Below are 22,889 nucleotides of genomic sequence, written 5' to 3' on the forward strand. Positions count from 1 at the left end.
CCCAAAAAAGGATAAAAACTTGGGTGCGTCTTATACACCAAATGTAGCCCACTCAGCCACCACCTTTTGGCCTCTGCCTTCCAGCAATTTACCTCCTTGCAGCAAAAAGAACAGAGCCTGCTAAGCCAAGCAACTGATTAGCAGCTTCCTGACCCTCAGCTAATTGAGGCTGCAGGCAGGGCGGGGCTAAAACTGAAGTGAAACTAAAGCTGCAAGGAGGCAAATTGCTGGGAGGTAGAAGCTTAGGAAGAATTTTATTTTCTTGTGCTAATCAGGCTGCTAAAACTGAATGCAGGAAAGTAAGTCAATAAATGTCTGTAGAATGTTCAAATGATTAGACTTACTTTTTAAAGACTGCTTTATTATTGTTCTAGACAACTTAACAAAATGAAGAAGGTTTTTTTTAAAATAAATGTTTAATCTGAAGAGGCCCAGTGCTTTTGTATCTTCTTTTAAATAGCAGAGAATAATGTATACTTCCAGAAAGCCACATTAATTTTAATAGCATCCATGCAAGTATAATCTGAAATACAGTGTCCTGTTTTAGTATCAAGATAAGGCAGCTGAGTTAAACCCTGATTTAGTCATGCTTGGAGTAGATCTATTTAAATAATTGGGAGGAGTTAGTGTGATTACATTTAAGAAACCTTTCTGGCATTAATATACTGCCATAATGTACATTTCTCTAATTTGGACAGGCACACATGCACAGAAATACACAGCAAACAGTGTACGGTGGTATCTCTACCTACAAACTGTTGCCTTATGCTACTAATCTTGCTTTGTATAGTTTCTCGCCATTTGGCTTTTGCTTAATTCTGTAGAACCATCCTCTGCTACCATGTCGCCTTATTAACTGATAAGGCGGAGGGATGGATTTAAAGGAGATTCAGGCAGTAGTAAGTCAAAACAAACATTCTTTATTTTAAAACAGAAAATAACAGTGCCGTGATAGACACATTTATCAAGCAGCTTAAAACATGGCGAAGAGAAGAAGGAAGAGAATAGGAATGTGCTGCTATGTAAGCAGACGGATATGATATGTGGAATTTGATGTAAAAATGGGAGTGACAAGAGGGAAGGCACACATTAATTCTTTAAGTACTGAATGTCTCTGTGGCTGGCAATTTCCAGCGTGACACAAATACCTTTACTTTCTGTTCTGCCTGATAATTAACGGTCCAGGAAAGAAGGTCAGACACACATGTGCATTGCTAATCAGCAAACTTGTATTAAACAGAAAAGAAAAGGCTAACGAAAACCCTGTAAAACACAGTTCAAGGCGAAAATTCAGCTAGATACAAAGTTCATGCAAAAGCAAACAAATACAAAATTCACGTAGCAGGAACGTTCTAGGAGTTCTCTGAATTTTCAAAGCACGAGCAGCAGCTAGTCCCAGAGTTTTCAACTCCCACTTGCCTGACAATGCTGCGTTGAAATCCAAAGGCACAGAGCAGAAGCTTCAAAGCAGGAACAACAACGCCACACAAACCACACAGATAAACATCCACCATTTGCCTCTGCCTCTGTTCTCTTTTATAACTGTAGCCCTCATTATGAGAACCACACCCAGCCCTCATTCTGTGGACCAGGCCCAAACACAGGTGACACCATAAGCACCGGTGATCATCCCTTAATTGAGCCCTCCTTTGCATTGCTCTACGGCTACGCATATTGATTATCTGTTCCGTTTCCGAATCCAAAGAAGAGAGGCTATCTGACGGGCTGCCTACTAAATCCCCTGGGCTGTCTGCCAGTTCCTGTGGTCTTTCTGCCAACTCCTCTGAACCATCTGCCTCATCCTCTGGGCTTTCTGCCACATTTTCCTGGCTGTCAGCCAGGCTTTCACAATCACTTTGTGATGCATCTCTCACATATGTGTGGGCAACAGCTGGCCCAGGCCCAAACACAACACTTACGAACTTTTCTAGATAAGAACCAAGTGTTCAAGATTTTTTTTGCCTCTTCTCAAGACTCATTTTCCACTTACAAATCCAAGCCTCCGAAACTGTAACTGGAAAAGACGGGGAGAAGCCTCCATGGGGCCTCTCTAGGAATCTCCTGGAAGGAAACAGGGCCAGAAAATGTGGGGAGAGGCCTTTCTGGGACCTCTCTAGGAATCTCTTGGGAGGAAACGGCCTCCACCCTCCCTGTGGTTTCCCCAATCGCACACATTATTTGCTTTTACATTGATTCCTAGGGGAAAAATAGCTTCTTCTTACAAACTTTTCTACTTAAGAACCTGGTCACGGAACGAATTAAGTTCGTAAATAGAGGTACCACTGTATATCATCTGTACTGTTTGCTGGGAAGCAGAATTTTATTTTCTTGTTTTCTTCCCCCAAAACTAAGGTGCGTTTTATATTCCGAAAAATATGGTAACTGGAGCCATGCGTAATTCACCACTATGTCTGCTAAAATTGACTTCATGTAAACTTCTGCTGCAGGAATTTGATGAATCTTCACCCAAACAACCCACAAATCCTTACGCAACATCTAAGGCAGCGGCTGAATGTTTTGTCCAGTCGTACTGGGAAAGATATCGGGTGAGCATAAATGACATTGGGAGGGTAATAAAAGCTTCTAGCAATTATCTGCTGGGTCCAAAAGGCTGTGAATGCATAACAAAAAGTAGTGATTTGTGCCATAGAGCTGGGAACGCGAGCTTGGTGGCCACATTTATTAGAAGGAGGTTGGGACCCAGCTCAACCACACCAATATGCCAGGGTGAAGTTGTGGTTTTGTTTAGCATGGAGAATGCTGGGCATTTTTAAACTGTATTGGAAGGGTTTTTTTTTAAGTTTTCTGCTACTGTTTGCCTCCCAATGGGAAGAAACCATGCCACTAATTTTAACAACTTGTCTGGAAACAGATTTGGAAATTATGTGTAGCTTAGGGGTCCTAGATTGCTCGCCTGTTTTTAGATACCAGCTTGTTCCTTGGACTTTAATGTTAGGTGCAGTGGATCAAGTTAGATCCTTCTGCTAAATGTGCCATTTGAATCTTAGCCTTTCTGCCTTAGAAATCTATGTCTTTTTGTTGTTCTGTTGGCAAAAAAGTGGGTGATGTCAGCCATTATCTGAGTGCATATCCTTAATATCATTGCTAAATTTGGGTGATGCAATGTCCAGAAGAAGACAACCAAGCTCAGAGAGAATCAAGGATCCCCCATTTAAATATTTTTTTTATTTGTTGTAAACCGTCCAGAGTCCTTGAGGAATTGGGCGGCGTATAAATTAGATTAATAAATAAAATTAATACATTTAAATCCTAAACTATAAATATATTGTCAAATCTTCCACAAACATATACCAACAGTAGAAATGATCCTTGGCTCCATATGTTGAGAAAGGTATACAGTGTTCCCTCGATTTTCGCGGGGGATGCATTCCGAGACCACCCGCGAAAGTCGAATTTCCGCAAAGTAGAGATGCGGAAGTAAATACAACATTTTAGGCTATGGACAGTATCACAAGCCTTCCCTTAACACTTTAAAACCCTAAATTACCATTTCCCATTCCCTTAACAACCATTTACTCACCATTATTACTGGTACTCACCGTTGAATAAGACACTTAGTGATCCTAATATTTATAAACATAATTATTTATTCACAATAATTATTATTTTTTGTTATTTATTTGCACAAATTATTAGTTTTGCGATGACGTATGACGACATCGGGCGGGAAAAACATGGTATAGAAAAAAACCCGCGAAGTATTTTTTAATTAATATTTTTTGAAAAACCGTGATATAGGCTAGTCGCGAAGTTTGAACCCGCGAAAATCGAGGGAACGCTGTAGTTTTATTAGAAGTGAAGTGCATTTCAGTAGTGCAATTCTAGAACTGAGATTCGTGTGCCAAAATCCTTAAATTCAACTTTTCCCTCCCTTAACTGCCTTGCATTGCTGATCCTCCATAACCAATCAGGTTCAAACAAGTTGTTTTCAGAACGGTCACTTCAAATGTAGGTCATATGGAGCTGCCTTCTTCTCCCAGCTGGGAGATCTTGAAGCAGCATCTCAGGGAGATACAACAGTTACTATTAACGCTTTCCCCCAAGTATCCATCCTCCCCAGATTCCATGGCAAATTGTCACCGTATAATAGTGACACACAAGCAAGCATTAAGGCGGCAGCTGACATATTCTCTTTTATTGATATCAGTCCTTAGCAATAAAATCTGAGGAAGCCAAAAAGAAAATAAAACCTGTAAGGGCATTGCATCTGTAAGGGCATCGGACCAGAATATCTCCGGGACCGCCTTCTGCCACACGAATCCCAGCGACCGGTTAGGTCCCACAGAGTTGGCCTTCTCCGGGTCCCGTCAACTAAACAATGTCGTTTGGCAGGACCCAGGAGGAGAGCCTTCTCTGTGGCGGCCCCAACCCTCTGGAACCAACTCCACCCAGATATCAGAGTTGCCCCCACCCTCCTTGCCTTTCGCAAGCTCCTTAAAACCCACCTCTGTCATCAGGCATGGGGGAATTGAAATTTTCCCTTCCCCCTAGGCTTATAGAATTTATACATGGTATGCTTGTATGTATGATTGGTTCTTTAAATTGGGTTTTTTAAACATTATTTTTAATATTAGACTTGTTCACATTGTCTTTTTTATTGTTGTTAGCCGCCCCGAGTCTTCAGAGAGGGGCGACATACAAATGTAATAAATACAAATACAAATTGTTGCTGTTCTGGCAATAGAAATTATGCCATCAGGAATGGGTTTAACTGGATATCAATCATGTTAGGTCATTAATAGCAGTTTCGACTGGGTTCATTTTAATACAGTTGTCATGTGTACGTTAAAGTTTCCAGTGGTTATCACACGGAGCAGCAACGTTTATGGACCCCATCAGTTTCCTGAAAAAGTAAGTTAAATCAAGGTCTTTTTACTTTTTAGTTTCTTAAACTTTTATATACTGCTCAAAAAAATAAATAAATAAAGGGAACACTTAAACAACAATATAACTCCAAGTAAATCAAACTTCTGTGAAATCAGACTGTCCACTTAGGAAGCAACACTGATTGACAATTAATTTCATTTTGTTGTCAGCACATTCAGCTTCGTACAGAACAAAGTATTCAATGAGAATATTTCATTCATTCAGATCTAGGATGTGTTCTTTGAGTGTTCCCTTTATTTTTTCAAGCAGTGTAGATTACCATGGAAATATCCCATGAAAAAGTGACAAACTATACTGTTTTTAGGACAATTCATGATAAGGCCAAGATATAATAAATTGATCAGGTCAATCTTCTCATAAACTCATGGCATTTTTTTAAATCTGCAAAATGTACCAAAAGCTGGACTTACATCTGTTATCAGAGCCCATAATTATCCAAAGATTTGACCATTATGAAATAGCTGTGCTTAGAATAAAGTATTTATCATTTTATGTCCAAGCTACAGTTTTGAGATTTCTGATGGGTAGAGATTGAAATATTTACAGAGCCATCTGAGTCTCTAATTACTACAATTTTTAACTTCCAATTATTTCGAAGCAGGGTGTGACCAAACTTGTCTGCTGGACATCCTTGAGCTAGAAAGTGATAATATTGGACTTTTGTCAATCTCTCCCTCTCACCGATAATTGCTTACAGGAAAATTTATCTTAGTGTTATCTCCAATAGCCCAATTAAATTACAATCTTGTGTCTAGCCTACACTTTGAGATTTTAATTTACCAAATGAACAGCAGGAATGTTGCAACTTAGCTCAAGTGACTAGTACAGTGTTTTTCAACCAGTGTGCCGCGATACACTAGTGTGCCGTGAGACATGGTCAGGTGTGCCGTGGGGAAATTAAACATGGGTCCCCAAACTACGGCCCGCGGAGGCCATTTATCCGGCCCACTGCCAGCCGCCTCCATCAGCGACAGGAAGAGTGAAGGCGCAGGGAATGCTCACTGACCAATCACCTTCTAGGATTCATCCTGACCACTAGCGATGAACCAATAGCAATCCACCTCTCATCCAAACCCAGGAAGGTCCCTGCTGGGGCTACTGCGCACATGTCATTGTGTGACCACGGCGAGTAGTTGAAGCTGCTAGTCCTCCCCATGGTCCAGATTTCTAATCCTGGTCAGGACTGGAGGTAAATGTTGCCACCACTAGATGAAGCCTCAGCCTCAGCCGGTTATGTCTATCCTGATGGTGTATATAGATATTTGACCTTTTTATTTTTATAAGAGCCCGCCCCCCCCCCCCCCCGCAGAGGGTGATATACAATGCATCACAATGTTATCTATATTGTATATGGCCTCCTTAAGGGTAATCTTCTTAAAGAGCTCAAATCTCTATATACATCATCAAAACAGACAGAACCAAGGCCCCTGCACCCAGCTGACCATGGGATTTGAACCCACAACCTCTGGGTGAACTCTAATGTTTATCAGAATCCTTACCTAGAAAGCAAACCTCTCAATCTGACAGTAGAAATATCAAACATTTAGAAACTATTATTAACTATATGTATAATATGTACTGTGTTAGAGTGTCATTTTGGTTGGTGGTACGCCCCAGGATTTTGTAAATGTAAAAAATGTGCCGCGGCTCAAAACAGGTTGAAAACCACTGGTCCAGTATGTGAAAATGGGCTTTGCTGAATTGCAGATAGCTAAGGAGACCTCTGTTATGGTTTGATGCAGCACATGCAGGGCCTTTATTCCATCCTGCAGCACCACTGTGCAGGTGTGTGCATGTTACTTGCCACTGCATTCCCCTTAAGAGTTGAAATAGGGCTTGAGATTCTTCTCATTCTATCTCATGCACGCAAAGCACTTCCCGATACCAGGTGCATAACTCAGTGCAATTTTTGGATGGAAGGTAGAGATTTTTATGCTGATTGGTGGTGTCAGACCTGCCCCAGCTAGGAAAGAAAGACCCCTCGACCCCACTTAGCCATAAAGTGATAAGTTATTTTACCAAGTAGTAGTGGTTGCAGCAAAAGTAAGGCTAGATCTAAGATTCCCGCACAAAAGGTTACAGATTTTTCCTTTCTTCCTGGCCTTCCCCCCTTGACCAGTTTGTCTTCAACCAATGGTGTGCCATATAGGTGCTTAGGAAACCACTTGATTCCCAAATACCACTTCGTGCAATTTGCATCGTTTCCCAGGCTCCAAGTCTTTGAAGGTTGGGGCAACCTGTTTGTCATATCTCTGATTTCCATCAAACCTGTCACACACACACCCGCACCTTTTTAAGTCCTCTCTAATCTCTATATGCCAAAGTCAGGGGAAAATCATGTTTAAAAAACCCCATGGATAGTCCTGCCTGGCAGAGTCAAGTAAAAAGGAGCATAACTGGATGGGTGTCAACAGACTCACACTCAACCCGGATAAGACGGAGTGGCTGTGGGTTTTGCTTCCCAAGGACAATTCCATCTGTCCGTCCATAACCCTGGGGGGGGGGGAATTATTGACCCCCTCAGAGAGGGTCTGCAACTTGGGCGTCCTCCTCGATCCACAGCTCACATTAGAGAAACACCTTTCAGCTATGGCGAGGGGGGCGTTTGCCCAGGTTCGCCTGGTGCACCAGTTGCGACCCTATTTGGACTGGGAGTCACTGCTCACAGTCACTCATGCCCTCAACACCTCGAGGTTCGACTACTGTAATGCTCTCTACAAGGGGCTACCTTTGAAAAGTGTTCGGAAACTTCAGATCGTGCAGAATGCAGCTGCGAGAGCAATCATGGGCTTCCCAAGGCATGCCCATGTTACACCACACTCCGCAGTCTGCATTGGTTGCCGACCAATTTCCGGTCACAATTCAAAGTGTTGGTTATGATCTATAAAGCCCTTCATGGCATCGGACCAGAATATCTCCGGGACCACCTTCTGCCGCACGAATCCCAGCGACCGGTTAAGTCCCACAAAGTTGGCCTTCTCCGGGTCCCGTCAACTAAACAATGTCGTTTGGCAGGACCCAGGAAAAGAGCCTTCTCTGTGGTGGCCCCGACCCTCTGGAACCAGCTCCCCCCAGATATCAGAATTGCCCCCACCCTCCTTGCCTTTCACAAGCTCCTTAAAACCCACCTCTGTCGTCAGGCATGGGGGAATTGAAATTTTCCCTTCCCCCTAGGCTTATAGAATTTATACATGGTATGCTTGTATGTATGATTAGTTCTTTAAATTGGGGTTTTTTTTAGATTATTTTTAATATTAGATTTGTTCACATTGTCTTTTTTATTGTTGTTAGCTGCCCCGAGTCTTTGGAGAGGGGCGGCATACAAATCTAATAAATACAAATACAAATACAAACAACTTGCTTCCTCAGCTACCGATATTTCTCCACGGCTTAGCCATTTGGTATGATGTCATCTACGACTACGTCTTAACTAGATCACAAATTACAGGGAAATGTCAGGGAAATATCAGGGAATTTCAAAATGCTTTCCTCCTGAGGATGCCAGCGAAGCACAAAGCTGCAGATGGCCGAACTGACATCAAGCATTAATGAAAATTTACTTGCAGCAATTAAGCTGTATCATTTTTTTTTTATAGCAGTATGAATGTTAATAATTGTTCATTTTGTCTTTTATATTTCCTAGGTTATTCCTAAGTTCATTTCTCTCTTACAGCAGAATAGAAAATGGTATGTGTTAGTGTTCATGTATGTGCTCATTTAAAAACTGTGTAAGAAAACAAGCCATGTCATATCCTGAAACTTGAACCTATAGCTAAAATTTGGAATACAGTGTTCCCTCGATTTCCGCTGGGGATGCGTTCCGAGACTGCCCGCGAAAGTTGAATTTCCGCGAAGTAGAGATTCGGAAGTAAATACACCATTTTTGGCTAGGGACAGTATCACAAGCCATCCCGTAACACTTTAAACCCCCAAATTACCATTTCCCATTCCCTTAACAACCATTTACTCACCATTATTACTGGTAGTCACCATCCAATAAGACACTTAGTGATCCTGATATTTATAAATATAATTATTTATTAATAATATTTTTTTGTTATTTATTTGCAAAAATTATTAGTTTGGCGATGACATATGACGTCATCTGGTGGAAAAAACCGTGATATAGGAAAAAATCCGTGAAGTACTTTTTAATTAATATTTTTTGAAAAACTGGTATAGGCTATTTGCGAAGGTTGAACCCGCGAAAATCGAGGGAAACTGTATGCCTATAAAATTAGTTGCTTTCTTATTGCCAAAGAAGTTTGTAATATTAAGAAAAGAGAACAGAACTTTGGAGTTTGGTGTGTATTTAATTTTCATTTAAATACATATAATTATGTTTCCGCATATTGTGATTCTTAATTTAGATATACAGTGAAAAATTGCTGAGTAGTGTTAAATATGTACAGTGATCCCTCGATTATCGCGAGGGTTCCGTTCCAAGACCCCTCGCGATAATCGATTTTTCGCGATGTAGTGGTGCGGAAGTAAAAACACCATCTGCGCATGCGCGCCCTTTTTCCATGGCCGCGCATGCGCAGATGGTGGAGTTTGCGTGGGCGGCAGGGAAGACCCAGGGAAGGTTCCTTCGGCCGCCCAGCAGCTGATCTGCTCGGCAGCACGGCAGCAGCGAGGAGCCGAAGATCAGGGTTTCCCCCGCCGCCCACGCAAAGGGGAAACCCCGATCTTCGGCTCCTCGCTGCTGCGGCACTGCGGAGCAGATCAGCTGCTGGGCGGCCGAAGGAACCTTCCCTGGGTCTTCCCCGCCACCCACGCAAAGTGGAAACCCCGATCTTCGGCTCCTCGCTGCTGCCCGGCCGCCGCTCGCCCGCCCGCCCGCCCGCCGCTCGAAAGCAAGAGGGGGAGAGATAGAGAAAGAGAGAGAAGGAAAGAAAGAGATGAGAGAGGGAGGAAGAGAGTGTGAGAGAGGAAGAAGCAAGATAGAGAAAGAGAGAGAAAAAGAAAGATGAGAAAGGAAGAGAGTGACGTCATCGGGTGGGAAAATATTTTTAATTAATATTTTTTGAAAAATCGCGATATAGCGTTTCGTGAAGATCGAGATCGCGAAAAATCGAGGGATCACTGTATTATGAACAAATGGGGGGTGGTTGAAGCCTGGATGTATTTTAGTTTGTGTATTGCTTTTGATCAAATGAGAAGCTATGTTTGGGTGTTTAATATCTTTTCACCAGCAGAGGTCATAGAATTTGTGCTAGATCATGTTTATTATTTTGTGCTTTTCACTAATCTTAAACCTTAGTTCAGGGAGCTATATGCTTCTGTGTATTATTCTCTTTTTCTTTCCCATGGTCCCCAGCAATCTGCACTTTAGGAATGTCATGTTTTATGTGTAATATAGAATTTTATTGTTAATAAAAATTGTACATCATTATTTGCTTTGCACTCGGTTTTTCTTTTTTGCATACTTTACCCAGTAAAGACTATCAATTTGAATAATAAAATGAAGGATTTAGGGATGTCTTCCGTCTTTTAGTGAGTGTAACTCCTTGAAAACCCAGCTAGACCATTCCGCTACTATCAACGACCTTGCTTTTTTAATAATCCATACTAAAAATGATCTACTCTTGTGTTTTCCTTTAGTTGCATTCATGGTTCAGGACTTCAGAAAAGAAATTTTCTTTATGCTAGTGATGTAGCGGAAGCATTCCTTACTGTTCTGAAGAAAGGACAGCCAGGCGAGATCTACAACATTGGGACCACTTTTGCAATGTCTATTGCCCAGCTTGCAAAGGAATTAGTCCATCTGGTGAGTAATAACTAAATGACCTGAGCAATAGCAGTAAAATGGCCAAGAACTGACTTGAGCATTTTACTAGGGAAGTTCTTGGTTTTATTTAAATGTTTCACATTATAAACCTCTATTTGCTTCAGGTTGTTTTATTTTTTAAGACTCGGGGCGGCTCACAACAACGATAAAAACCATATTATAATGGCACAAATCTAATATTAAAAAAAACTAAAAACCCTATCATAATTAAAAACCAAACAGCACATACATACCAAACATAAATTATAATAAGGGGGAAAGATGTCTCAAATACCCCATGCCTGGCGGTATAGGTGGGTCTTAAGTAGTTTTCAAAAGACAAGGAGGGTGGGAGCAGTTTTAATCTCCAGGGGGAGTTGATTCCAGAGGACCGGGGCCACCACAGAGAAGGCTCTTCCCCTGGGGCCCGCCAGACGACATTGTTTAGTCGACGGGACCTGGAGAAGGCCAACTCTGTGGGACCTTATTCGTGCGGTTCTGGAGAAATGTTGTAATAAAAAGTCATATGATAAACCAGTGGTGGCGAACCTATGGCACGGCTGCCACAGGTGGCACATGGAACCATATCTGCCGGCACACGAGCTGTTGCCATAGCTCAGCTCCAACGTATACGTGTCTGCTGGTCAGCTGATTTTTGGCTTGCACAGAGGCTCTGGGATGCATTTTTGGCTTCCAAAGAGCCTCCGGGGGGATGGCGTAGGACGTTTTTACCCTCTCCCGGCTCCAGGGAAGCCTTTGGAGCCTGGGGAGGGAGAAACACGAGCCTATTGGGCCCACCCAAAATTGGGAAACAGGCTGTTTCCGGCCTTCAGGAGGCCTCCAGGGCATGGGGGGAAACAGTTTTCGCCCTCCCCAGGCATTGAATTATGGGTGTGGGCCCTCGGGCATGCATGATAGCATATCTAGAGGTAGCTAGAGGTATAACAAGCAGGAAGAGGGAGATTGTGATCCCCTTATATAGAGCGCTGGTGAGACCACATTTGGAGTACTGTGTTCAGTTCTGGAGACCTCACCTACAAAAAGATATTGACAAAATTGAACGGGTCCAAAGACGGGCTACAAGAATGGTGGAAGGTCTGAAGTATAAAACGTATCAGGAAAGACTTAATGAACTCAATCTGTATAGTCTGGAAGACAGAAGGAAAAGGGGGGGACATGATCGAAACATTTAAATATGTTAAAGGGTTAAACAGGGTTCAGGAGGGAAGTGTTTTTAACAGGAAAGTGAACACAAGAACAAGGGGACACAATCTGAAGTTAGTTGGGGGAAAGATCAAAGGCAACATGAGAAAGTATTATTTTACTGAAAGAGTAGTAGATCCTTGGAACAAACTACCAGCAGACGTGGTTGGTAAATCCACAGTAACCGAATTTAAACATGCCTGGGATAAACATATATCCATTGTAAGATAAAATACAGGAAATAGTAAAAGGGCAGACTAGATGGACCATGGGGTCTTTTTCTGCCGTCAGTCTTCTATGTTTCTATGTTTCTATGTTTCTATCTGCACACTTTCGACACCCGAGGAAAAAAAGGTTCGCCATCACTGATAAACCATATGATAAAAGTCATATGGTGAGACTGGGAGGGTGTGTGTGAGCGGGAAGACCCTCTTCAAATGAGCAGCCAGGCTCAGCGAAAATACAGAAAAGGCACACACAGGGTGGGTGGGCACTCGCTTGACCGTCTCCCCATTTGTGTGCACTCTCCCAGCCTCACCACAGCTGGACAGGGGATCACAACAGAGAGGAGGGTTGCTCTCACCCAGTTTCCAAGAGAGCAGAGACAGAGAGAGATACACACATGCATATGGCTTTGATTGAAAAGCATCCTCTGGGCAGCGAAAAGTTCCCCATTCGTGTATGAATCCCAGCGACCAGTTAAGTCCCACAGAGTTGGCCTTCTCCGGGTCCCAACAACTAAACAATGTCATTTGGCAGGACCCAGGGGAAGAGCCTTCTCTGTGGCGGCCCCGACCCTCTGGAACCAACTCCCCCCGGATATCAGGGTTGCCCCCACCTCCTTGCCTTTCGTAAGCTCCTTAAAACCCACCTCTGTCATCAGGCATGGGGGAATTGAGATATTCCCTTCCCCTAGACGTATAAAATTTATGCATGGTATGTCTGTTTGTATGATTGGTCTCTTAAATTGGGGTTTTTTAAATTACTTTTTATATTAGATTTGTTAGATTTGTCTTTTTTACTGCGGAGTCTGCGGAGAGGGGCGGCATGCAAATCTAATAAATAAATAAATTAATTAATTAAAGCCGCAGCTGGGTGCTGTGGGCTCCTCCCCCTTTCTGTCATCACATCCTCCTGGATCCCATCCCCCCCCCAGCCCTTGTGCTACTTGGTCTTCATGTACGCAGGAATGCCGGAAACAGGAAGAGCAGCCTCCCGAGGTGAATGCATGCGCTGGAAAGGAGCTCTTCCTGTTTCTGGCACACACACACACACACACCAGCCAGCTGCCCTTCGTGCGCACGTGTGCCAGAAACTGGAAAACCAGGTGGCTGGTGCGCATGTCCATGCCGGGAATTGGAAGATCATCTTCCCAGCATGTGCATGCACTCCGGGAGGCTTCTCTTCAGATTTCCAGTATGTGCTGAAAAGGTTTGCCAACACTGGTACAGTGGTACCTCTACCTAAGAACGCCTCTACTTACGAACTTTTGTAGATAAGAACTGGGTGTTCAAAGTTTTTTTTGCCTCTTCTCAAGAGCCAGTTTCCACTTACAAACCCGAGCCTCTGAAACTGTAACCGGAAAAGGTAGGGAGAAGCCTCCATGGGTCCTCTCTAGGAATCTCCTGGGAGGAAACAGGGCTGGAAAACGCAGGGAGAGGCCTCCGTGGGGCCTCTCTAGGAATCTTCTGGGAGGAAATGGGGCTGGAAAAGGCAGGGAGAGGCCTCCATGGGGCCTCTCTAGGAATCTCCTAGGAGGAAACAGGGCTGGAAAAGGTGGGGAGAAGCTTCCAGGGGGCCTCTCTAGGAATCTCCTGGGAGCAAACAGGGCCGGAAAAGGCAGGGAGAAGCCTCCGTGGGGCCTCTCTAGGAATCTCCTGGGGGGAAACAGGTCCGGAAAAGTTGGGGAGAAGCCTCTGTGGGGCCTCTCTAGGAATCTCCTGGGGGGAAACAGGGCCGGAAAAGGTGGGGAGAAGCCTCCGTGGGGCCTCTCTAGGAATCTCCTGGGAGGAAACAGGGCTGGAAAAGGTGGGGAGAAGCCTCAGTGCGGCCACTCTAGGAATCTCCTAGGAGGAAACAGGGCTGGAAAAGGTGGGGAGAAGCTTCCAGGGGGCCTCTCTAGGAATCTCTTGAGAGGAAACAGGGCCGGAAAAGGCAGTGAGATGCCTCCGTGGGGCCTCTCTAGGAATCTCCTGGGGGAAACAGGGCTGGAAAAGGTGGGGAGAAGCCTCCGTGGGGCCTCTCTAGGAATCTCCTGGGAGGAAACAGGGCTGGAAAAGGTGGGGAGAAGCCTCAGTGCGGCCATTCTAGGAATCTCCTAGGAGGAAACAGGGCTGGAAAAGGTGGGGAGAAGCTTCCAGGGGGCCTCTCTAGGAATCTCCTGGGAGCAAACAGGGCCGGAAAAGGCAGGGAGAAGCCTCCATGGGGCCTCTCTAGGAATCTCCTGGGGGGAAACAGGTCCGGAAAAGGTGGGGAGAAGCCTCCGTGGGGCCTCTCTAGGAATCTCCTGGGGGGAAACCGGGCCGGAAAAGGTGGGGAGAAGCCTCCGTGGGGCCTCTCTAGGAATCTCCTGGGAGGAAACAGGGCTGGAAAAGGTGGGGAGAAGCCTCAGTGCGGCCACTCTAGGAATCTCCTAGGAGGAAACAGGGCTGGAAAAGGTGGGGAGAAGCTTCCAGGGGGCCTCTCTAGGAATCTCTTGAGAGGAAACAGGGCCGGAAAAGGCAGTGAGATGCCTCCATGGGGCCTCTCTGGGAATCTCCTGGGAGGAAACAGGGCCTCCACTCTCCCTGTGGTTTCTCCACTCACACACATTATTTGCTTTTACATTGATTCCTATGGGGAAAATTGCATCTTCTTATAAACCTTTCTACTTAAGAACCTGGTCACGGTCCTTGTCACAGTCCTGCTTGGACAGGATTGGAATAGAAGACGTTCAAAATCCCTTCCTATGTTATGATTATGGGCATCTTGCTTAAAGGCCCAGATTCTGGTCCCAATTTTGGCTGTATGTCAAGGGCTACCTATAACCATCTCTCTTCTACTAGTTGCAAATTTTGAGGTCAAGTAGCCATTGTGAGACTGCTCACAGCATATTCCACAATAGAAAAAATGGGATTGTATCTATCCGTTCATGTCTTCCTATTAGATACTTTTTTTTTTGCATCTGTAATTCTATAATATTTAAGTTAAGAGTATTATGACTGGAAGAATTCTGCTGTCATTCCTGATTGAAGTGCATCAACAAATCCATGTACAGTAAAAGCTGTTCCCATTATTCATTGAAGTATCTATTCGAAGAAGGTTAATTAAATCAAGATGATCAAATATTTAGTTGGTAATACGCATCTTTTCTTCCTTGTCAGATTAAAAATACCAGTTCAGAAGCTGAGATAGAACACTGGATGGATTATGTTAAAGACAGGTAAGACTTGAGTTGGCTTCATTTCAAATCATTTGTTAGGATTGCTTTCTTTTTTTATATAATCTTCTTAAACATTTGTCACAGAATTAGACACATTAACTCTGTCAATTCTGCGGAAATGTGAATACATTGAACCCCAAAGTAGTCTGTTCTTTTGTGGGATGGGTTGTTGTATTGAGAAGAGAGCATGGAGCTTTTAGTACATTTCTTTTCCTTTCCCAGAGCAGAAAAAATGCACATTTAGTCATGATAATCCCCAGTTTTTTGTTAGCCTTCCAAGGGGACATGGGGAAGCTTTTTTGCATAATACTAAACTAGTTCCCGTCCACCTCTTCAGTTCTAAGAATGAGAGAAAAGCTGTCGTTTGAAACACTCTTTGTTTCACAGATGAAACTCTAAAGGCTTGTATTGACACTAATTTTCACCAGCCACAAGTTTTAGATTTTAAAAAACCGAGAAAGATTCAATCTCTACATGGGGCTACCTTTGAAAAATGTTCAGAAACTTCAGATCGTGCAGAATGCAGCTGCGAGAGCAATCATGGGCTTTCCCAAATATGCCCATGTTACACCAACACTCCGCAGTCTGCATTGGTTGCTGATTAGTTTCCGGTCACAATTCAAAGTGTTGGTTATGACCTATAAAGCCCTTCACAGCACCGGATCAGATTATCTCAGGGACCGCCTTCTGCTGCACGAATCCCAGCGACCAGTTAGGTCCCACAGAGTGGATGTTCTCCGGGTCCCGTCAACTAAACAATGTCGCTTGGCGGGACCCGGGGGAAGAGCCTTCTCTGTGGCGGCCCCGGCCCTCTGGAACCAACTCCCCCCAGAGATTAGAATTGCCCCCACCCTCCTTACCTTTCGTAAACTACTTAAAACCCACCTCTGCCGTCAGGCATGGGGGAATTGAGATCCTCTTTCCCCCTAGGCCTTTACAATTCTATGCATGGTATGTATTTATGTATGTATGTTTGGTTTTTATATTAATGGGTTTTTAATCGTTTTTAGTATTAGATTACTATTGTACACTGTTTTATTGTTGCTGTTAGGCGCCCCGAGTCTCGGGAGAGGGGTGGTATACAAATCAAATAAATAAATAAATAAACAAACAAACAAACAAACAAACAAACAAACAAACAAATCAATCTCTGAAGGGAGAAATTTTAAGTATACTTTGTTGTGTGGATTTGTTTGCTTTACCCTTTTCAACAGTTCTGGTTTATATTTTGTATTTTGTCACTAGCAGATTGTCTTACAATAAGGTGTGGGTTTTTCGCTCCCTATTTGTGTTTTATTGCTTCTGGTTTCAGTTTTCCTTAATCACCTGCCCCATCTTGGTTTTTAGCAAAATTACCATCTGCACAGGGATTCTTGGAAAGGAGCGATTTGCAATCAACAGAAATGAAGCATTGTCTATTGAGTCCAAAGAATACCGATACTTAGAAATATTTATTGAGAGTGGCACATCTTAATTAAACAATAAGAGGCATTGGGCGCAGTTGGAAGATGAAGAATTAAAAAGTATAAAATCAATTTTGAATGAAATGGATAATCTCTAAGGATTAGACTACATAAAAGCTTGGAAACATCAAGGAGAAAGGGAATTATTAGTGTACATGTATGGTTCTTAGCAGATACTGGATGCTGATTTGGAGATAATTGCTTCTAAAGATTCCCGTGCTTATTGGATACAGAAATTCAAAAAATATCTCACATTAACTCAGAATTGTTTGGTGTCTCCCCCCGCCCCCCTTCAGCATCTCTTTAGGCAAAAACAGCAGAGGTAGGCACACTTTAAGAATAATATAGCCAGATGACTTACCGTATTTTTCGGTGAATAAGACACACCTTTTTTACTTCAAAAAAGTGCGCCAAAACCTGGGTACGTCTTATACACCGAATGCCGTTGGTTGGCGGTCAGTGGTGGCGGCTTTTCACACGGTTTGGTGGGTGATGCCGGCCGCCGCTACCAAACTGTGAGAAGTCGTTATCGCCAGACTACGGGAAGGCTACTGCCGCTGCTGCTGACGGTATGGGAGGAAACCCAAGCTTCTGCTGTCCATCGCGTGGCCACCTGTCTTCCTTGGTAGGTTCATCTTGCTTCCTCCTCTGTAAGCCAACTTCTGTAGCCACCTCTAATGCCGCTACCGCTTCCTCCTCTGTAAACCGACTTGTTTCTTTCCAACAGGAGGAGGGCGGGAGGCTTCTGCTTTCGCCGCCACCGCTGCTTCTAATGGAGGCTGAGGCAAACGGGCTGCGCTGCGTTCTCGTCAGACCCGCTTCAGCCTTCCTCCTCAGCCGCCCAGGTTTCGGTTCCTGCACACCGCCAGGAGTTCGATCCTGACTATCTCAAGGTTGACTCATCCTTCATCCTTCCGAGGTTGATAAAATGAGATCCCAGATTGTTGAGGCCAATATGTCAATTCTGTAAATCTCTTAGAAAGGGCTGTAAAGCACTTTACAAAGTGTTGGTTATGACCTATAAAGCCCTTCATGGCATTGGACCAGAATATCTCCGGGACCGCCTTCTGCCGCATGAATCCCAGCGACCGATTAGGTCCCACAGAGTTGGCCTTCTCCGTGTCCCGTCGACTAAACAATGTCGTCTGGCGGGTCCCAGGGGAAGAGGCTTCTCTGTGGTGGCCCCGACTCTCTGGAACCAGCTCCCCCCGGAGATTAGAACTGCCCCCACCCTCCTTGCCTTCCGTAAACTTCTTAAAACTCACCTCTGTCGTCAGGCATGAGGGAATTGAGGCATTCCCCCCCCCTCGGGCCTATACAATTTGTGTATGGTATGTCTGTGTGTATGTCTGGTTTAATAATGGGGTTTTTAAATGTTTTTTAAATGTATTAGATTTGTTATGAATTGTTTTATTGTATGTTGTGAGCCGCCCCGAGTCTACGGAGAGGGGCGGCATACAAATCTAATAAATAAAATAATAAAAAAATAATATATAAGTCTAAGTTCCATTACTATTAAATTATGTGTACCTTATTTATTTATTTATTTTATTTATTTATCAGATTTGTATGCCGCCCCTCTCCGCAGACTCAGGGCGGCTCACAGCAATAATGATACAATGTAACAAATCTAATATTTAATTAATTTATAAAACCCCAATTTAGAAACCAATCATACATACTAGCATACCATACATAAATTTTATAAGCCTAGGGGGAGGGAAAATGTCAATTCCCCCATGCCTGACGACAGAGGTGGGTTTTAAGGAGCTTACGAAAGGCTAGGATGGTGGGGGCAACTCTGATATCTGGGGGGAGTTGGTTCCAAAGGGTCGGGGCCGCCACAGAGAAGGCTCTTCCCCTGGGTCCCGCCAAACGACATTGTTTAGTTGACGGGACCCGGAGAAGGCCAACTCTGTGGGACCTTGTACCTTGTTGTAGTAATTTATATACATATCTGTATTATGTATATAATTTACACTTGAATTTACATTTTTAATTTACACATTCCATCTCTTTGATAAAAATGAAATAGGTTGTGCAAAGTAAATAAACATTATTCCCTCCCCCCGCTCCCCAACCCAGGAATGTAAAATGTATTGCTTATTCGTTTTAAGGCTGGTTTTAGAGAAGACGAGAATCTGTCTGATACTGAAAACCTCTGTTTTATGGTGATAACCGATACAAATGCTGCTGGAAATAAAATGTTTCTATTGAAAAGCTCTTCTCCTTTTTTATTTTTAGACCTACAAATGACATGGGATACCCAATGAATTCTGGAAAAATGTACAGCTTGGGTTGGAAACCGAAGGTCTCTTGGAAGGAAGGAATCAAGAAAACAAGTATGTTATCTATACCAGCGTTTCCCAACCTTGGCCACTTTGGACTTCAACTCCCAGAATTCCACAGCCAGCATTCGCTGGCTGGGGAATTCTGGGAGTTGAAGTCCAAATATCATCAAGTGGCCAAGGTTGGGGAACACTGATCTATACTATTGAAACAGGAGAGGGGCAGAATGGAAACGAACAGCCGTCGTAAACAAATTTGGGAAATAAATTTCACACAATTCACACACTCAATTTGTCACAGAGTTAGGCGGTTAAAGTTGCAATTTCTACAGTGGGGAACTTAATTAAACTTGCTTTTGAGTTTTATATGGTTAATTTTATAAGCCTGAAATCTGAGCACAAATGATCTGCTTCTGGGCAGCAATTACATTTGGCAACACGGCTACTAAATCCTGGGTTTTACTTGTCCAGTTGCCATGTCTTCTTAGATTCTCATAGAAAGCTCAGTGCTTAATTATAACAGCAGCAGAAAGTAGCTAATTTTTATTTATATACAGTGATACCTTGTCTTACAAACTTAATTGGTTCCGGAACAAGGTTCTTAAGGTGAAAAGTTTGTAAGACAAAACAATGTTTCCCATAGGAATCAATGGAAAAGCGATTAATGCGTGCGAGCCCAAAATTCACCCCTTTTGCCAGTCGAAGCGCCCGTTTTTGCGCTGCTGGGATTCTCCTGAGGCTCCCCTCCATGGGAAACCCCACCTCCGGACTTCCATGTTTTTGTGATGCTGCAGGGGAATCCCAGGAGGGGAATCCCAGCATCGCAAAAACGAGCGCTTTGCTGGCAACGGAAGTCCGGAGGTGGGGTTTCCCAGTGAAGGGAGCATCAGTGAAATCACAGCATCACAAAAACACCAAAGTCTTTGAAACCCCACCTCCGGACCTCTGTGTTTTTGCGATGCTGCAATTTCGCTGAGGCTCCCCTCGCTAGGAAATCCCACCTCCGGACTTCCATTGCCAGCAAAGCGCCTGTTTTTGTGCTGCGGGGAATCCCAGCAGGGATTCCGGAGGTGGGGTTTCCTAGCGACGGGAGCCCAGCAGTGTAAAAACGGGTGCTTCGCTGGCAATGGAAGTCCAGAGGCTGGGCATCCCAGCGGCGGCAGTGGGTTTGTAAGGTGAAAACAGTTTGTAAGAAGAGGCAAAAAAATCTTAAACCCCGGGTTTGTATCTCGAAAAGTTTGTATGACGAGGCGTTTGTAAGACGAGGTATCACTGTATTTTGCACGAAGCATTTTTGTTTGAACAGGATACATTTTATGTGTTCAGCTTCATCATCTATATCAGCGGTCGCCAACTGTTGGTCTGTGGATCACATGTGGTCTGTTGGAAAAGTTTGGTGGTCCGCAGAAAAATTATTTGCATGTTTTATATTGCACTAAATCAGGCGCCCTCAAACTATGACCCCAGAGCCGGATATGTGCAATATGTGCAGCAACAGTTATGTCACTGCAGAGAGTCACCTCCTTTGGGGTCTTTTTGTGAAGGTTGGAGGGGGGCAGAAAATTTGACTTGTGGTCCACTTCAGCCTCCTGGTGCAGGGCTTTGGGAAAAGGCTGGAGGGAAGCGCTGCTGGTGGCTAAGAGCCGGAGGGCCTTGTTCCAGCGGGACTGCATCACGGCCTGGAACTGGCTGACCATTGAATAGAATAGAATAGAATAGAATATAGAATAGAATTCTTTACTGGTCAAGTGTGTTTGCACACACAAGGAATTTGTCTTTGGTGCATATGCTCTCAGTGTACATAAAAAGATACATTTGTCAAGAATCATGAGGTACAACACTTAATGATTGTCATAGGGGTCAAATAAGCAATGAGGAAACAATCAATATTAATAAAAATCCTAAGGATACAAGCAACAAGTTACAATCATACGGTCATAAGTGGGAGGAAATTGGTGATAGGAATGATGGGAAAAAACTAGTAGTAATAGTAGTGCGGACTTAGTAAATAGTTTGACAGTGTTGAGGGAATTATTTGTTTAGCAGAGTGATGGCATTCGGGGAAAAACTGCTCTTGTGTCTAGTTGTCTTGGTGTGCAGTGCTCTGTAGCGACGTTTTGAGGGTAGGGGTTGAAACAGTTTGTGTCCAGGACATGAGGGGTCAGTTAATATTTTCACTGCCCTCTTTTTGACTCGTGCTGTGTACGGGTCGTCAATGGAAGGCAGGTTGGCAGCCAGTGTTCCCTCTAATTTTTTTGGGGGGTGGGCAGAAAAGTATAGTGCCTGAGCGGCAGTCCCTTCGGGACTGGGCGGCACAGAAATAATAAATAAATAAATAAATAAATAAACAAACAAATAAACAAACAAATAAAAAACCCACCCTGTTTTGCCTCAGAGAATTTCAAAATAAAATACTGTACTGTGTGTCTATAACAGTGAGCTCATAATAGGGCAATTCTATCAATATCAAAATGCCACTTAAATAGTTGAGCTAGTTTCAAACTAGATTTTGATTTTCTTTCTCTCTTCCTTACTCCCATTCTTTTTCTTTCTCTTTTCCTTCCTCTCTTTTTTCTATCTGTTTCTCTCTCTTCCTCTCTTCCTCTCTCTCTCCTTCCCTCTCACTCTTTCCCTCTCGGCTTCTGGGCAGGTTTGGAAAACTCTGAGTTGATGATGATTTTTAAGTGAGCGATTGCTCACTGCTCAGCTTAGAGGGAACTATGTTGGCAGCAATTGTTTTTTCTGCAGTTCTGATTATCCTCTGAAGTCTGTGCCGGTCTTGTTGGGTTGCAGAAGAGATGGCATAATATTTTTTCTATGGTTAGATGAGAACCTACTTCAAATTAAAATAGTTGGAAAGTTAGTAGTGTACAGAAAGCCCCTATGAGATGTCAATTTTGGTGAAAGGATATAAGGTTGTCAGTAGGTTGTTAAGTCATTCATTTCATTTCATTAATTAAGACTGACATAGATTTACATTACAAGTGTGTTTAAAAGTAAAATTATTTGTTTTCTTTCTAACCCTAGTTGAATGGTACCAAGAGAACTTCCACAACTGGAAAAATACAGAAAAGGCTTTGGAACCATTTTCTATTGCTGGAGAATCTGTATGAATTCATATATATCAGAGCTGGAAAGGGGAAAAAAAGGAAATCATACTACCTCAAGAACACATGAAGAAAAAAATGGAGTAATTGAAGATGTATTGCAATCAAGAAACAAGTATCAGCGGAATAGAATGGATTTTTTGAATTCTCAATGTAAACCTCTTTGGGGCCAAATTAATTTTTACCAACACTCCAGTACTGAAGCTTTAAAATGACATTTCAAGCCAATAACATTTTTCCCTTTAAAATTGCACTTTAAAGTAGCTCTTTTGTATTGTTACAACATTGTACTATCAGTATTATTAAAATTTAGACAATGTTTTATACTTAAGGGGTAGGCACACACTTCATCATGTTTACCAGAGGACATTAGTAATCTGTTCGTTTTTAAAATACTGTCCTGTGCTGATGTCTGATGATTCCAGAGCTGAATTGAAAAGATAGGAATTTTTCTACTTGCTCAACAGAAATTAATTTGTGGACAATCAAGCAATATTTTAACAGAATAAAATATATATTTCAATTATAGTTTATACTTGTTTTATAAAAATATTCTCTGTGAAGTGATAGGCCACTGAAGCTGACTGTAGATCTGAAGGTCAGCGGTTCAAATCTCATCACCGGCTCAAGGTTGACTCAGCCTTCCATCCTTCCGAGGTGGGTAAAATGAGGACCCGGATTGTGGGGGCAATATGCTGGCTCTGTTCAAAAGTGCTATTGCTAACATGT

At 43.2% G+C, this 22,889-nt stretch overlaps 1 protein-coding gene across 2 annotated transcripts in view; it reads left to right on the forward strand.

Moving 5' to 3' along the window:
- Positions 1-22,683, forward strand: part of TGDS (TDP-glucose 4,6-dehydratase) — a 35,225-nt gene extending 12,542 nt beyond the window's left edge. Inside the window, exons 6-12 of one of the 2 annotated variants that reach the window (XM_070751298.1) lie at positions 2,448-2,546; positions 4,813-4,872; positions 8,552-8,595; positions 10,513-10,678; positions 15,244-15,302; positions 19,010-19,107; positions 22,081-22,683. In XM_070751298.1, the coding sequence (XP_070607399.1) occupies positions 2,448-2,546; positions 4,813-4,872; positions 8,552-8,595; positions 10,513-10,678; positions 15,244-15,302; positions 19,010-19,107; positions 22,081-22,166 (612 nt within the window). In that variant the 3' untranslated portion in view covers positions 22,167-22,683. The remainder of the gene's footprint in view (positions 1-2,447; positions 2,547-4,812; positions 4,873-8,551; positions 8,596-10,512; positions 10,679-15,243; positions 15,303-19,009; positions 19,108-22,080) is intronic. The other variant, XM_070751299.1, reaches the window with a different exon arrangement.
- Positions 22,684-22,889: the final 206 nt, after the last annotated feature.

This window comes from Erythrolamprus reginae, chromosome 4 (genome assembly GCF_031021105.1).
Source record: "Erythrolamprus reginae isolate rEryReg1 chromosome 4, rEryReg1.hap1, whole genome shotgun sequence".
Lineage (NCBI taxonomy): Eukaryota > Metazoa > Chordata > Lepidosauria > Squamata > Dipsadidae > Erythrolamprus > Erythrolamprus reginae.